The sequence below is a fragment of the Bos taurus genome, chromosome 12, assembly GCF_002263795.3.
Source record: "Bos taurus isolate L1 Dominette 01449 registration number 42190680 breed Hereford chromosome 12, ARS-UCD2.0, whole genome shotgun sequence".
NCBI classification, from domain to species: Eukaryota; Metazoa; Chordata; class Mammalia; order Artiodactyla; family Bovidae; genus Bos; species Bos taurus.
The window spans coordinates 70441681-70454810 of NC_037339.1; the positions used below are offsets into that span (position 1 = coordinate 70441681).

General features: G+C 38.3%; 1 protein-coding gene across 1 annotated transcript in view; it reads left to right on the forward strand.

Annotated features, from left to right (window-relative positions):
- LOC101906567 (ATP-binding cassette sub-family C member 4-like) overlaps positions 1-13130 on the forward strand; it is a 378587-nt gene that overhangs the window by 100565 nt on the left and 264892 nt on the right. Inside the window, 1 exon segment of the mRNA XM_025000155.2 lies at positions 7230-7454. Coding sequence (XP_024855923.2) covers positions 7230-7454 — 225 coding nt within the window.

Consider the following 13130-nt stretch of genomic DNA (forward strand, 5'->3'; position numbering starts at 1 on the left):
TCATAAAGATTTTTCTGGAAGTATGATATGTCATATTGAATTCTGATTAAAACCCTTTGTGGTAGACATCCCTGGCATTCCAGTGGTTAGGAATCAGCCTGCCAATGCAGGGGACACTGGTTCTATCCCTGGTCTGGAAAGATTCCACATGCTACAAGGTAATTAAACCCCACTGCACCACAACTACTGAGCCTGTGCTCTAGAGGTTGGGAGCCACAACTAAGGAAACCCACGTGCAAAGAGCCCGTGCTAGGCAACATGAGAAGCCACCACAATTAGAAGCCTGGGCACTATAACTACAGACTAGCCCCTGCTTGCTGCAACTAGAGAAAGCTTATTTTCAGTAATGAAGACCACGCACAGCCAATCAATCAACCAACCAATCAACCCACCTACCAATTCAGTCAGCCTTTGTGGTACTTGTAAGTAGGTCTGTAGCTTTTCCAGGCTCAAATGCCATGACATTGTGGGAGAGGAGGATAGCAGATACTTACATGGGATTAGTTCCTGTACCCAGAATTGTCCATGGAGAGGGAACTTCAGGATCCATCCTTAACCAGTTGAACCTAAAGCAGATTCTGGAGGCAGGTCTCAGTTCTTTGAGTGCTCTTAACTGCATTGCTCCCCTAGGTGATGCTAAGGTGCAGTCAGGATGAAGACCACTGTGTAAAAGAGGAGTGAAAGTATATCTAAGGTCCTGATGGTTGTTATTTCCCCAGATTCACTGCTTTTCCTCCTTAGTTCTGGATCTTTCTAAACTCTACTCTTGTCACATTTTCCCCATTTCTAAAGATTAACTACCTGTTCATTTTCCCACAAACTCACTCTTTTCTGCCTATGTTTGACTCAAGCAGTCTTTCTTTGCCTGATTTCTTATTTCTATATCCTGTGTTTTCTTTCTTTCTTCTTTTTTTTTTTTTGATCATGGAATTGGGCAAGAAATGTTTCAGGGGGAAACACTGAGGAGGCATTGTACCCTCTGAGGAAATTCTAGCACCAAACGTGTAAGAAGTTCCCCTGAACCAAGACATGGGGTCAAACAGATGATGCTTTTAGAAGGCTGAATACGAAGGACTCCATCAAGAAATGTCTGCCTCAGAGACTCTGAGACTCTCAGAGAACTTTGAATGATGAGCATTGTGGAATTAAGTTGGGCTCTTTAAAAAAATCTTGTATGGTTTTACAGTTGTGAAGAATACTTGTGAAGGAATAAAACTATTTTTAGTTGGTTTGTGGAAAGAATTTTCATTGGGTCATAGATTCGTGTCAAAAGTGAAGGATTTATGAGGATGATTTTTGTCCTTGTTCCTACTTATCTGGTTAGTTTCAGGTCTGATAGTGACTATTTTCTCAGCTGTTGTATTTCTTACTAGTTGAGGTTCAGGATCAAGAATAGACAGAGGAGTTCAAGCTATGGGACATGAACTAGCATTACTCTTTAATAAGACTGTTTTTTAAACTGGATTATTAAATGATACCTTTTAGTATAAAAATCCTGACACTTAAGCAGTAATGACGTACCTTTATTTGCACCCCCCCCCCCAACCCCCGAATTTGTTGCATATGTCGGTATGCTCTTTGGTGGGTGATATTGCTCTTACTTTCTTTTATAATTACACCAAAGTTAGGCTAAATCAAAGAGCTGAGTAACAGGCAACAGTGACTCCCAGAGACAATCATAAGTTTCAGGACAGTTTGGGAAGGCAGGTGTTAGTGCTGGGCTTCTGGTGGAGAGCCCCAGGTTTGCAGGCTGCAGCACTGGGCTGTCCTTGGCCATACCTGGGCTGCAACTGTGCATGTGTCCAGTCTGACATTCTTGCTTCTCTGTGCAAGCCTCCCATTCCACCTCAGTAAACTCTATAAAAAGTGTGTTTTATCATCTATTGTATGAGGGGCTCTTTTAAGCTCTTCATGCCCCTTGGAATGAATGATGAAGCATGCTGGAAAGGTAATAGTGAGCCTTTGTGCTTTTGAGAACTGAGCATCTTGCTCTGATTTGATCATCTTACCCATATTTAACTAAGCATTATTTGCTTACTTCTCTATTGTTGCTGTTTAGTTGCTAAGTTGTGCCTGACTCTTGCAACCCCATGGATGGTAGCCTGCCAGGCTTCACTGTCCATGGGATTCTCTAGGCAAGACTACTGGAGTGGGTTGCCATTTCCTTCTCCAGGGGATCTTCCTGACCCAGGGATCGAACCTGCAGCTCCTGCTGCATCTCCTGCATTACAGGCAGATCCTTTAACGCTGAGCCTTTGGGGAAGCCCTACTTCTCTATAGTAGATGAAAACTTCTGTGACCTCTTGGAAAACAAAGCAGTTGATACAGGGTGTGAACATGTGTGTGCAACAAAACAGGAGTGTTGGGGTTCAGTGTCACACCCATCTGAGGGATGAGGATAGCTTTCTGTACATATCCTGATTGGGTACTAGTTGGCTGAGCAGAAAATGCTCATTAGTTTTATCTTATGTTTGGTGTTTTGGATTCTGCTTTCCCTTCCTCTTGTGCATGGGTTCCCCAACTTCAGATAACAGAAGAGAACTATCAAAGCAGGCCTGCCAGTTGTTTACCTTGTCTGTGTTAGTAAGGAGATTGCTTAAAGGAAAAATTTATCTCAAAATGGAATTCCAGAAAGATTTCCAAGCTTTTGGCATTTTGTCTTTTGATAAGTCTGTGGAGGAAATGATGTTGAGGGCCTAAGTGTTTACTTTTTGTGACTTGAATTCGTGTTGAGAGTTTGATTTTCCTTCCTGGGGAAAAAGGGTACTTTCTCAAGGTGTGACTACAGGGAGGAAGTAGTAGGATGTTTGGTGGAGTGGCTATTTGGCAGGGTGGGCAAGTGTTGCTATTTCTTTGGGGAAAGACAATTGTTTTCTGTAAGTCTTATTCAGGAGTTAAGCCCTAATGCCTCCCAACTTATTGGTTTAGTATTTTAAATTTTTGCTCTGGGGAAGAAATAATTTCTTCCAAACCAACACCTGCAGTGTGTGGCTGATGGAGAACCACGGATGTTTTATTTTTAGCTTGTCTTCTGCTGTGTTTAACTTTTAACTCCAAGGAACATCCCAGCTTCTAAGGTCTAGAGATATATTGATGCAGTGCCACCTGGAGTTGAGAGTTTGGGAATCTCCCAAGCCTGGTTTATTTGTGATACTCCAACAAAAGCTAAAGTCTGATATCTTGATCTGCGGACATGTGGAATTCTGGCTGGGAAAGATTGGATCTGTTTTTTTCCAATGTGTCAGTTCATAAAAGCTCTTAAAGCAAAAGATGATAGCAGGAGTGTGTCATGCCTACATGTGCCATCTTGACTTTTCTGTCGGGCTGGGATGTTGAGACTACAGGGGACAGGGGCAGGCTACCAGCAGGGCTTGCTCATATGGAAGCAAATCTCTTATCCTTCTGTCACCTTTTCCTCATTCATCTTAGGCAAAGACTCACTTGGTGTTTTACTAAATGTGTTCTAAAACACTGGATGTAATATTTATTGAGCATCCACAGTGTGCCAAACACAGTGTACCAAGGATTTATTACCTTGGAAAATTTTGGCTTAAGTTTAAAGCTATTGTCTGCTTGTCTTATAGAAGAGAGTAGATCTGTATATTTTTCTTTTAGATTAGCCATGAGTGTAGCATTTTGTGAAAATGCCATTTTAATATGCTAATAATAAAGGTGAAGCTGGTTTGTGTATAGAAATGCAAGAGACTTATGGGTATTGATTTTGTTTCTTGAAAGCTTACTGAATTCATTGATGAGCTTTAGTAGTTTTCTGGTAGCAGCTTTAGCAATTTCTATGTATAGTATCATGTCATTTGCAAACAGTGAAAATTTTACTTCTTTTCCAATTTAGATTCCTTTATTTCTTTTTCTTCTCTGATTGCTGTGGCTAGGACTTTAAAAACTATGTTGAATAAGAGTGGCAAGAATATACATCCTTTTTTTGTTCTTGATCTTAGAGGAAATACTTTCAACTTTTCACCATTGAGTATGTTAGCTGTGGGTTTGTGGCATATGGCCTTTATTTTGTTTAGGTAAGTTCCCTTTATGCCCACTTTCTGCAGAGTTCTTACCATAAATGGGTGTTAAATTTTGTTGAAAGCTTTTTCTGCATCTATTGGGATGATCATATGGCTTTTATTCTTCAATTTGTTAATATAATATATCACATTGATTGATTTGCATATACGGAAGAGTCCTTGCCTCCCTGAGATAAATCCCACTTGATCATGGTGTGTGATCTTTTTAATGTGTTGTTGGATTTCATTTGCTAGTATTTTGTTGAGGATTTTTGTTTCTATGTTCATCAGTGAGATTGGCTTGTAATTTTCTTTTCTTTTTTTTTTGTGGTATCTTTGTCTGTGAAGCCATCGGGTCCTGGACTTTTGTTTTTTGGGAGGTTTTTACTCACAGTTTCAATTTCAGTACTTATGGTTAGTCTGTTCATATTTTCTACTTCTTCCTGGTTCAAAATTCAATCTTGGAAGGTTTTATTTTTCTAAACACTTGTCCATTTCTTCGAGGTTGTCCACTTTATTGGCATATATTTGCTTATAGTAGTCTCTCATCTTTCTTTGTATTTCTTTAGTGTCCATTGTAATGTCTCCTTTTTCATTTCTAACTTTGTTGATTTGAGCCCTCTTCCTTTTTTTCTTGATAAGTCTGGTTAAAGGCTTATCAATTTTGCTTATATTTTTGATGAACCAGCTTTTAGTGTCATTGATCTTTTCTATTATTTTCCTTATCTCTATTTAATTCATTTCTGCACTAATATTTATCATTTTTTCCCTTCTCCTAACTTTGAATTTTTTTTTTTTTTACTTCTTTCTCTAGTTGCTTGAGGTGTAAGATTAGGTTGTTTATTTGAGATTTTTCTTGTTTCCTGAGATAAGATTGTATTAGTATAAACTGCCCTCTTAGAACTGCTTTTGCTGTATTCCATAGGTTTAGGATCATTTTGTTTTCATTTGTCCCTAGGTATTTTTTGGTTTCCTTTTTGATTTCTTCAGTGATGCATTGGTTGCTTAGTAAGATATTATTTAGCTTTCATATCTGTTTTTTTTTTTTTTTAAAACAGTTTTTCCCTTGTAGTTGATTTGTAATCCATAATGTTGTGGTTGGATAAGATGCTTGATATGATTTCAGTGTTCTTAAATTTATTGAGGGTTGCTTTGTGGCCCAGCATGTTAGCTATCCTGGAGAATGTTCCATGTGCACTTGAAGAGAATGTGTATTCTGCTGCATTCATATAGGATGTCATATAAATATCAATTATGTCCATATGGTCTAATATGTCATTTAAGGGCTCTGTTTCCTTATTGATTGTTCTGTCTGTATGGTTTGTCCATTGATGTAAGTGGAGTGCTAAAGTACCCCACTTTCTTGTGCCAATGTTGATTTCTCCTTTTATGAAAAGACAACCCACAGAATGGGAGAAAATATTTGCAAATGAAGTGATTGACAAGGGATTGATGTTCAAAATATATAACAGCTTATGCAGCTCAAAATACATATATATATATATATATATATATATATACATATATACATATATATATATATACATACACCCAATCAAAAAATTTGCAGAAGGTCTAAATAGACATTTGTCAAAAGAAAACATACAGATGGCCAAAAGGCACATGAAAAGATGCTTAACATTGTTAATTATTAGAGAAATGCAAATCAAACTATGAGTTGTCACCTGACACCAGTCAGAATAACCATCATGAAAAAGTCTGCAAATAATAAATGCTGGAGAAGATGTGGAGAGAAAGGAAACCTCCTACACTGTTGGTGAGATTGGAGGTTCCTCAAAAAAACTAAAAAAATAGAACTACCACATGATCCAGCAATCCCTCTACTGGGCATGTATCTGGAGGAAACCTTAATTTGAAAAGAGACATGCACCTCAGTGTTCATTGCTTCACTATTTACAATAGTCTGGAAGCAATATAAAAGTCTATTGACAGAGAAATGGATAAAGAAGATGTGGTATGTATATACAATGAAATATTATTCAGTCACCAAAAAGAATGAAATAATACCATTTGCAACCACACGGTTGGGCTTAGAGATTATAACACTGAGTGAAGTAAGTCAGATAGAGAAGGACAAATATCATATGGTATCAATTATATGTGGAATCTAAAAAAATGATACAAATGAACGTTGTTCCAAACAGACTTCAAGCACGGTTTTCAAAGGGGAAAGGCATGGGGAAGAATAAATTAGGACTTTGAGGTGAATATATACACACTACTATATATGAAATTGATACTAATAGTTAACAAGGACCTACTGTGTAGCATGGGGCTTCCCTCGTGGTTTAGTAGTGAAGTATCCACCTGCTAATGCAGGAGATGCAGGAAATGTGGTTTTGATCCCTGGGTCAGGAAGATCCCCTAGAGGGGAAGTGGCAACCCACTCTAGTATTCTTGCCTGGAGAATCCCATGGACAGTGGAGCCTGGCAGGCTACAGTCCATAAGGTTGCAAAGCATCACACAGTGAGCAGACAGCACTGTGTAGCACAGGGACCTCTACTCAATAATCTGTGATAGCCTATATGGGAAAAGAATCTGAAAAAGAATAGATATATGTATATGTATAACTGAATCACTTTGCTGTACACCTGAAACTAACATAGCATTGGAAATTAACTATACTTTACTGTGCCAGTAAAGGTCCACATAGTCAAAGCTTTGGTTTTTCCAGTAGTCATGTATAGATGTGAGAGTTGGACCATAAAGAAGGTTTAGCACTGAAGAATTAATGCTTTCAAACTGTGGTGCTGGAGAAGACTCTAAAGAGTCCCTTTGACTTCAAGGAGATCAAAGCAGTCAATCCTAAAGGAAATCAATCCTGAATATTTATTGGAAGGACTGATGCTGAAGCTGAAGCTCCAATTCTTTGGCCACCTGATGCAAAGAGTCAACTCACTGGAAAAGACCTTGGTGCTAGGAAAGATTGAGGGCACAAGGAGAAGGGGGCGACAGAGGATGAGATAGTTAAATGGCATCACTGACTCAATGGACATGAGTTTGAGCAAACTCTGAGAGATAGTTAAGGGCAGGAAAGCCTGGCATGCTGCAGTCCATGGGATTACAAAGCAATGGACATGACTTAGCAACTGAACCACAGAAAAAATTAAATTAAAAAAAGTGAAGCTTGTGATAAGAAAAACTGATATGGCTTGTATTTCTAATTAAGGTTTCTTTTCCTTTCCTTTTAGGAAACCTTCAGAGTACTATTACCGAGATATTTTGAGGACTTACTTACTCATTTTCAAAAGTTTGATCCCTCTGATTCTGGGGTTTTGTTCAAAACCTATGGCTACACTGCTGTACTGAATCTCTGCCTTTTCATTTGGTCAATTCTGGTGCACTTTTGCTTCTATTACGTTCAGCGTGTAGGAATGAGATTAAGAGTAGCCATGTGCCATATGATTTACTGCAAGGTAAGTGTCATTTGGTACAAAAGTTTGTACCTCCTCTGGAGAATCAGAAACATTTGGGGAAAGTTCTCTGTAGATTAAAAATTTTGTAACTGGTGTCATTTACTCCTTGCCAGAGATACTCGATATTTGTTTCAAGCCAATTTGTTGTTGTTTGAGCAAACTTTACCAATATATAATGAAAAGTTTTGTTTGGAGATCAGACCAGGGCTGCCTTTGATAACTTTATGCATAGGCTGGTGCATAATACCCATTAAACTTATATTGAAACTAATTAAAAAATAGGTATCAAAATTATCAAACTGATTTTCAATGTTTTCTTGCCTAAATCTTATTGTGGTATTCATGGAAATTTTGTTGTTTTTCATTTAAACCTTCATTTACATCAAAGTTGTGTTTAAAAGTGACTTCAGTGATTGTATCTATAACATTAAATTTAGGAGAAAAATATGTTTTTAATAAAATAAATGATTATATTTTACATGATGCATCTAGTCATGTTTAATATAATTGTGCTTACTAAATAAAAATATAAGTGAAATCTGTGCCAAATTAGACTCACTCATGATCTTCTGTAGTTCTGATTGTTTTTGATAATATTAAAGAAAATGGCTGTTTGGGAGAAAACTTGAAATTTTAATTTGTTTTTAGCAATTTTAGAGGGCATTTATGTTGCTATTCATTGAAGTTATTTTCTTAATACAATATTTGCTTTTTTTTTAGTATGCATTATAGCAGCTTTAATAAAATCTGGTTTGATGTTTCTAGTGTTTTTGTATTGAGAAATGCTGTAAAATTATTCTATGTTTTACTCTAGTCTTATCTAGTATAAAAGGAGTTAAGTATTTCAATGTCTTTACAAATGAACTGCCACAGATACATCAGTGTCATGTGCTGGAAAGCTCTTGATAAATGAGATCTTAGATATCTCTTTGTCCTGGGCTGTTTCATTAAAAAAAAAAAATCCTTATTTAACCATGTTGTATATTTGAAATATTCTGAGAGAGAAATTATAAGTGTTTTCACTGCACACAAAAAAAGATAAGTACATGAGGCAATGGATATGTTAACTGTTTTAACTATAGTAATCATTTCCCAGTGTACATTTATGTCAAACATCTTGTTGTGCACATTTATATATATATATATTTTTTTTCATTAAAAATAAACAAAATCCTCATTGAAAGATAAAACCAAGCAATTTAAATGAAAACAAGCACTTCTTTTACTTGGTTGCTACTTATCTGAAACTTCTATTTTTTAGGAATACTTTTCTTAGCAAATTAAAGATATCTTTCCTCAGCCTTTTTTGAGCAGAGTCTTGTTAATCTTTGGGCTATGTGAACCCGATTCATGGACCTAACATTCTAGGTTCTTATGTAATATTGCTTTTTACAGCATTGGACTTTCCTTTCACCAGTAGACACATCCACAATGGGGCTCTGTTTTCACTTTGGCTCAGCCTCTTCATTCCTTCTGGAGCTATTTCTTCGCTCTTCTCCAGTAGCATGTTGGGCATCCACTGACCTGGGGAGTTCATTTTTTAGTGTCAAATCGTTTTGCCTTTTCATACTGTTCATGGGATTCTCAAGGCAAGAATGCTGAAATGGTTTGCATTTCCTTCTCCAGTGGACCACTTTTTTCCAGCTGAGCTGTTTCAAATCCTAAAAGATACTGCTGCTAAAATGCTGCACTCTGTATGCCAGCAAATTTGGAAAACTCAGCTGTGGCCATAGCACTGGAAAAGGTCAGTTTTCATACCAATCCCAAAGAAAGGCAATGCCAAATAATGTTCAAACTACTGCACAATTGCACTCATTTCACATGCTAGCAAAGTAATGCACAAAACTCTCCAACCTAGGCTTCAACAGTACATGAACCAAAAACTTCCAGATTTTCAAGCTAGAGTTAGCAAAGGCAGAGGAACCAGAGATCAAATTGCCAACATACGTTGAATCATAGAAAATGCAAGAGAATTCCAGAAAACATCTACTTCAGCTTCATTGACTACACTAAAGCCGTTTACTTTGTGGATCACAACAAACTCTGGAAAGTTCTTAAAGTGATGGGAATACCAGAACACCATACCTGCCTCCTGAGAAACCTGTATGCAGGTCAAGAAGCCACAGTTAGAACTGGACATGGAACAATGGGCTGATTCCAAATTGGTAAAGGAGTACGTCAAGGCTGTATATTGTCACCCTTGTTATTTAACTTCTATTTAGAATACATCCAGAGAAGGCAATGGCACCCCACTCCAGTACTCTTGCCTGGAAAATCCCATGGACGGAGGAGCCTGGTAGGCTGCTGCCTATGGGGTCGCTAAGAGTCAGACACGACTGAGCGACTTCACTTTCACTTTTCACTTTCGTGCATTGGAGAAGGAAATGGCAAACCACTCCAGTATTCTTGCCTGGAGAATCCCAGGGACGGAGGACCCTGGTGGTCTGCTGTCTATGGGGTTGCACAGAGTCGGACATGACTGAAGCGACTTAGTAGCAGCAGCAGCAGCAGGGCACATCATGGAAAATGCCACGCTGAATGAAGCACAAGTTGAAATCAAGACTTCTGGGAGAAATATCAATAACCTCAAATATGTAGATGACACCACCCTTATGGAAGAAAGCAAAGAGAAACTAAAGAGCCTCTTGATGAAAGTTAAAGAGGAGAGTTCAAAAGCTGGCTAAACCTATTATACAGAATGAAGTAAGCCAGAAAGAAAAACACCAATACAGTATACTAATGCATATATATGGAATTTAGAAGATGGTAACAATAACCCTGTATACGAGACAGCAAAAGAGACACTGATGTATAGAACAATCTTTTGGACTCTGTGGGAGAGAGAGAGGGTGGGATGATTTGGGAGAATGGCATTGAAACATGTATAGTGTCATATATGAAATGAGTCGCCAGTCCAGGTTCGATGCACGATACTGGATGCTTGGGGCTGGTGCACTGGGACAACCCAGAGTGATGGTACGTGGAGGGAAGAGGGTTCAGGATGGGGAACACGTGTATACCTGTGGCGGATTCATGTTGATATATGGCAAAACCAATACAATATTGTAAAGTTAAAAAAAAAAAAAAAGCTGGCTAAAACTCAGCATTCAAAAAACAAAGATCATGGCATCCAGTCACATCGCTTCATGACAGATAGATGGGGAAACAATGGAAACAGTTTCAGACTTTATTTATTTATTTATTTTTTTGGGTGGGGGTCTCCAAAATCACCACAGATGATTACAACCTTGAAATTAAAAGGCACTTGCTCCTTGGAAGAAAAGCTATGGCCAACCCAGACAGCATATTGAAAAGCAAAGACATTACTTTACCAACAAAGGTCTAGTCAAAGCTATGTTTTTTTTTTTTTTTTCCAGTAGTCATGTAGGTATATGAGAGTTGGACCATAAAGAAAGCTGAGCGCCAAAGAATTGATGCTTTTGAACTGTGGTGTTGGAGAAGACTCTTGAGAGTCCCTTGGACTGCAAGGAAATCAAACCAGTCAATCCTAAAGGAAATCAATCCTGAATGTTCATTGGAAGGACTGATGCTAAAGCTGAAACTCCAACACTTTGGCTACCTGATGCGAAGAGCTGACTTGTTGGAAAAACCCTGTTGTTGGCAAAGACTGAGGGCAGGAGTAGAAAGGGGTGACAGAAGATGAGATGGTTAAATGGCATCACCAACTCCATGGACATGAGGATGAACAAGCTCCGGGAATTGTTGATGGACAGGACAGCCTGATGTGCTGCAGTCCATGGGGTTGCAAAGAGTCTGACATTACTGAGCAATTGAAGAACAACAACAAGTGTGAAACTGGGGGTCTGGCATGTCACTCTCAGTCATAGACTGTAGAACATAAGCTAATTTGTTCCTAGTTGATGTGGAAATGCAACGATGCCCATACACTCCAGTCAAGCATCTTCCTTGTCCTCAATCATCATGTTTGTTATTCTGTTGCACCTCCTTCTATTTAGAAGACGAATACTCAGGTTTCCCTACAAATTGTCTAGAAGTTTGTCTTTGCAGATCATGTTTAACTCCTATAAATAAATAAATAGGAAATTTCACCAGAAGTACACTATGAAACTCTTATATTAGTTGTGAGGTGATGTTTTACTCAAAGTTTACTCTTTGTTCCACATGTAAGCCATTGTCCAACTGGTTTCCTTTCTTACCCACTAGTTCTTTGGAATATTGCCTTTGAGAAATTGGACCCTTCCTGGCATGCTGCTTGAAAGTGAAAGTGACAGTCTTAGTTGCTCAGTCATGTCCAACTCTTTGCGACTCCATGGACTGTAACCTGCCAGGCTCCTCTGTCTATGAAATTCTCCAGGCAAGAATACTGGAATGGGTTGCCATGCCCTTCTCCAGGGGGGCATGTTTCTTACATGAAAGTAAACATTTTCCAAAGGCATTAATTTGCCTACTTGATTAGCCTTAAGGAATTGTTTCTTTTTCCATTTTTTAGAAAATTTTATATGATATTTAAAGATTACACTCCATTTAGAGTTATTATAAGATATTGGCTGCATTCCCTGTGTTGTACTATATATCATTGTAGGCTACCTTACTCCCAATAGTTTGTACCTCCCACTCCCCCATCACTATATGGCTCTCCCACTTCACTGGTAACCACTAGTTTGTTCTCTGTATCTGTGAGCCTATTTCTCTTTTGTTTTATTCACTAGTTTATTGTATTTTTAGGCTCCACTTATAAACAATATCATACAGTATTTATCTCTCTCTCTCTCTGACTTGTTTCATTTAGCATCAGTTCCATTCAGTTCAGTCACTCAGTCGTGTCTGACTCTTTGTGACACCATGGATTGCAGCACTCCAGGCTTCCCTGTCCATCACCAACTTCTGGAGCTTGCTCAAACTCATGTCCATCGAGTTGGTGATGCCATACAACCATCTCATCCTCTATCATCCCCTTCTCCTCCCGCCTCCCATCTTTCCCAACATCAGGGTCTTTTTCAACGAGTCAGTTCTTGGCATCAGGTGGCCAGAGAATTGGAGTTTCAGCTTCAGCATCATTCCTTCTAATGAATATTTAGGATTGATTTCCTTTGGGATTAACTGGTTTGATCTCCTTAGTGTCCAAGGGACTCTTAAAGGTCTTCTCCAACACCACAGTTCAAAAGCATCAATTCTTTGGTGCTCAGCTTTCTTTATAGTCCAACTTTCACATCCATACATGACTACTGGAAAACCTATAGCCTTGACTAGAAGGACCTTTGTTGGCAAAGTGATGTCTCTGCTTTTTAATATGCTGTCTAGGTTGGTCATAGCTTTTCTTCCAAGGATCATGTTTCTTTTAGTTTCATGGCTGCAATTACTATCTGCAGTGATTGGATGTCTGTGTATGGATGCTTAGGTTGCTTGCATATCCTGAGAACTGTAAATAATGCTTATATGAACATTGTGGTACATGTATCTTTTTTGAAGTAGTGTTTTTGTTTTTGTTGGATATATCACAGGAAGTTGAATTGCTGGGTCATGTGGTAGTTCTCTTTTTAGTTCTTTGACAAGCCTTCATACAGTTGTTCACAGTGGTTGTCCAATATACATTTCCACCAATAGTGTATGAGTGTTACCTTTCCTCCACATCCTTACCAGAATTTGTTATTCGTGTTCTTTTTGATTAAAGTCATTCTGACAGGTGTGAGGTGA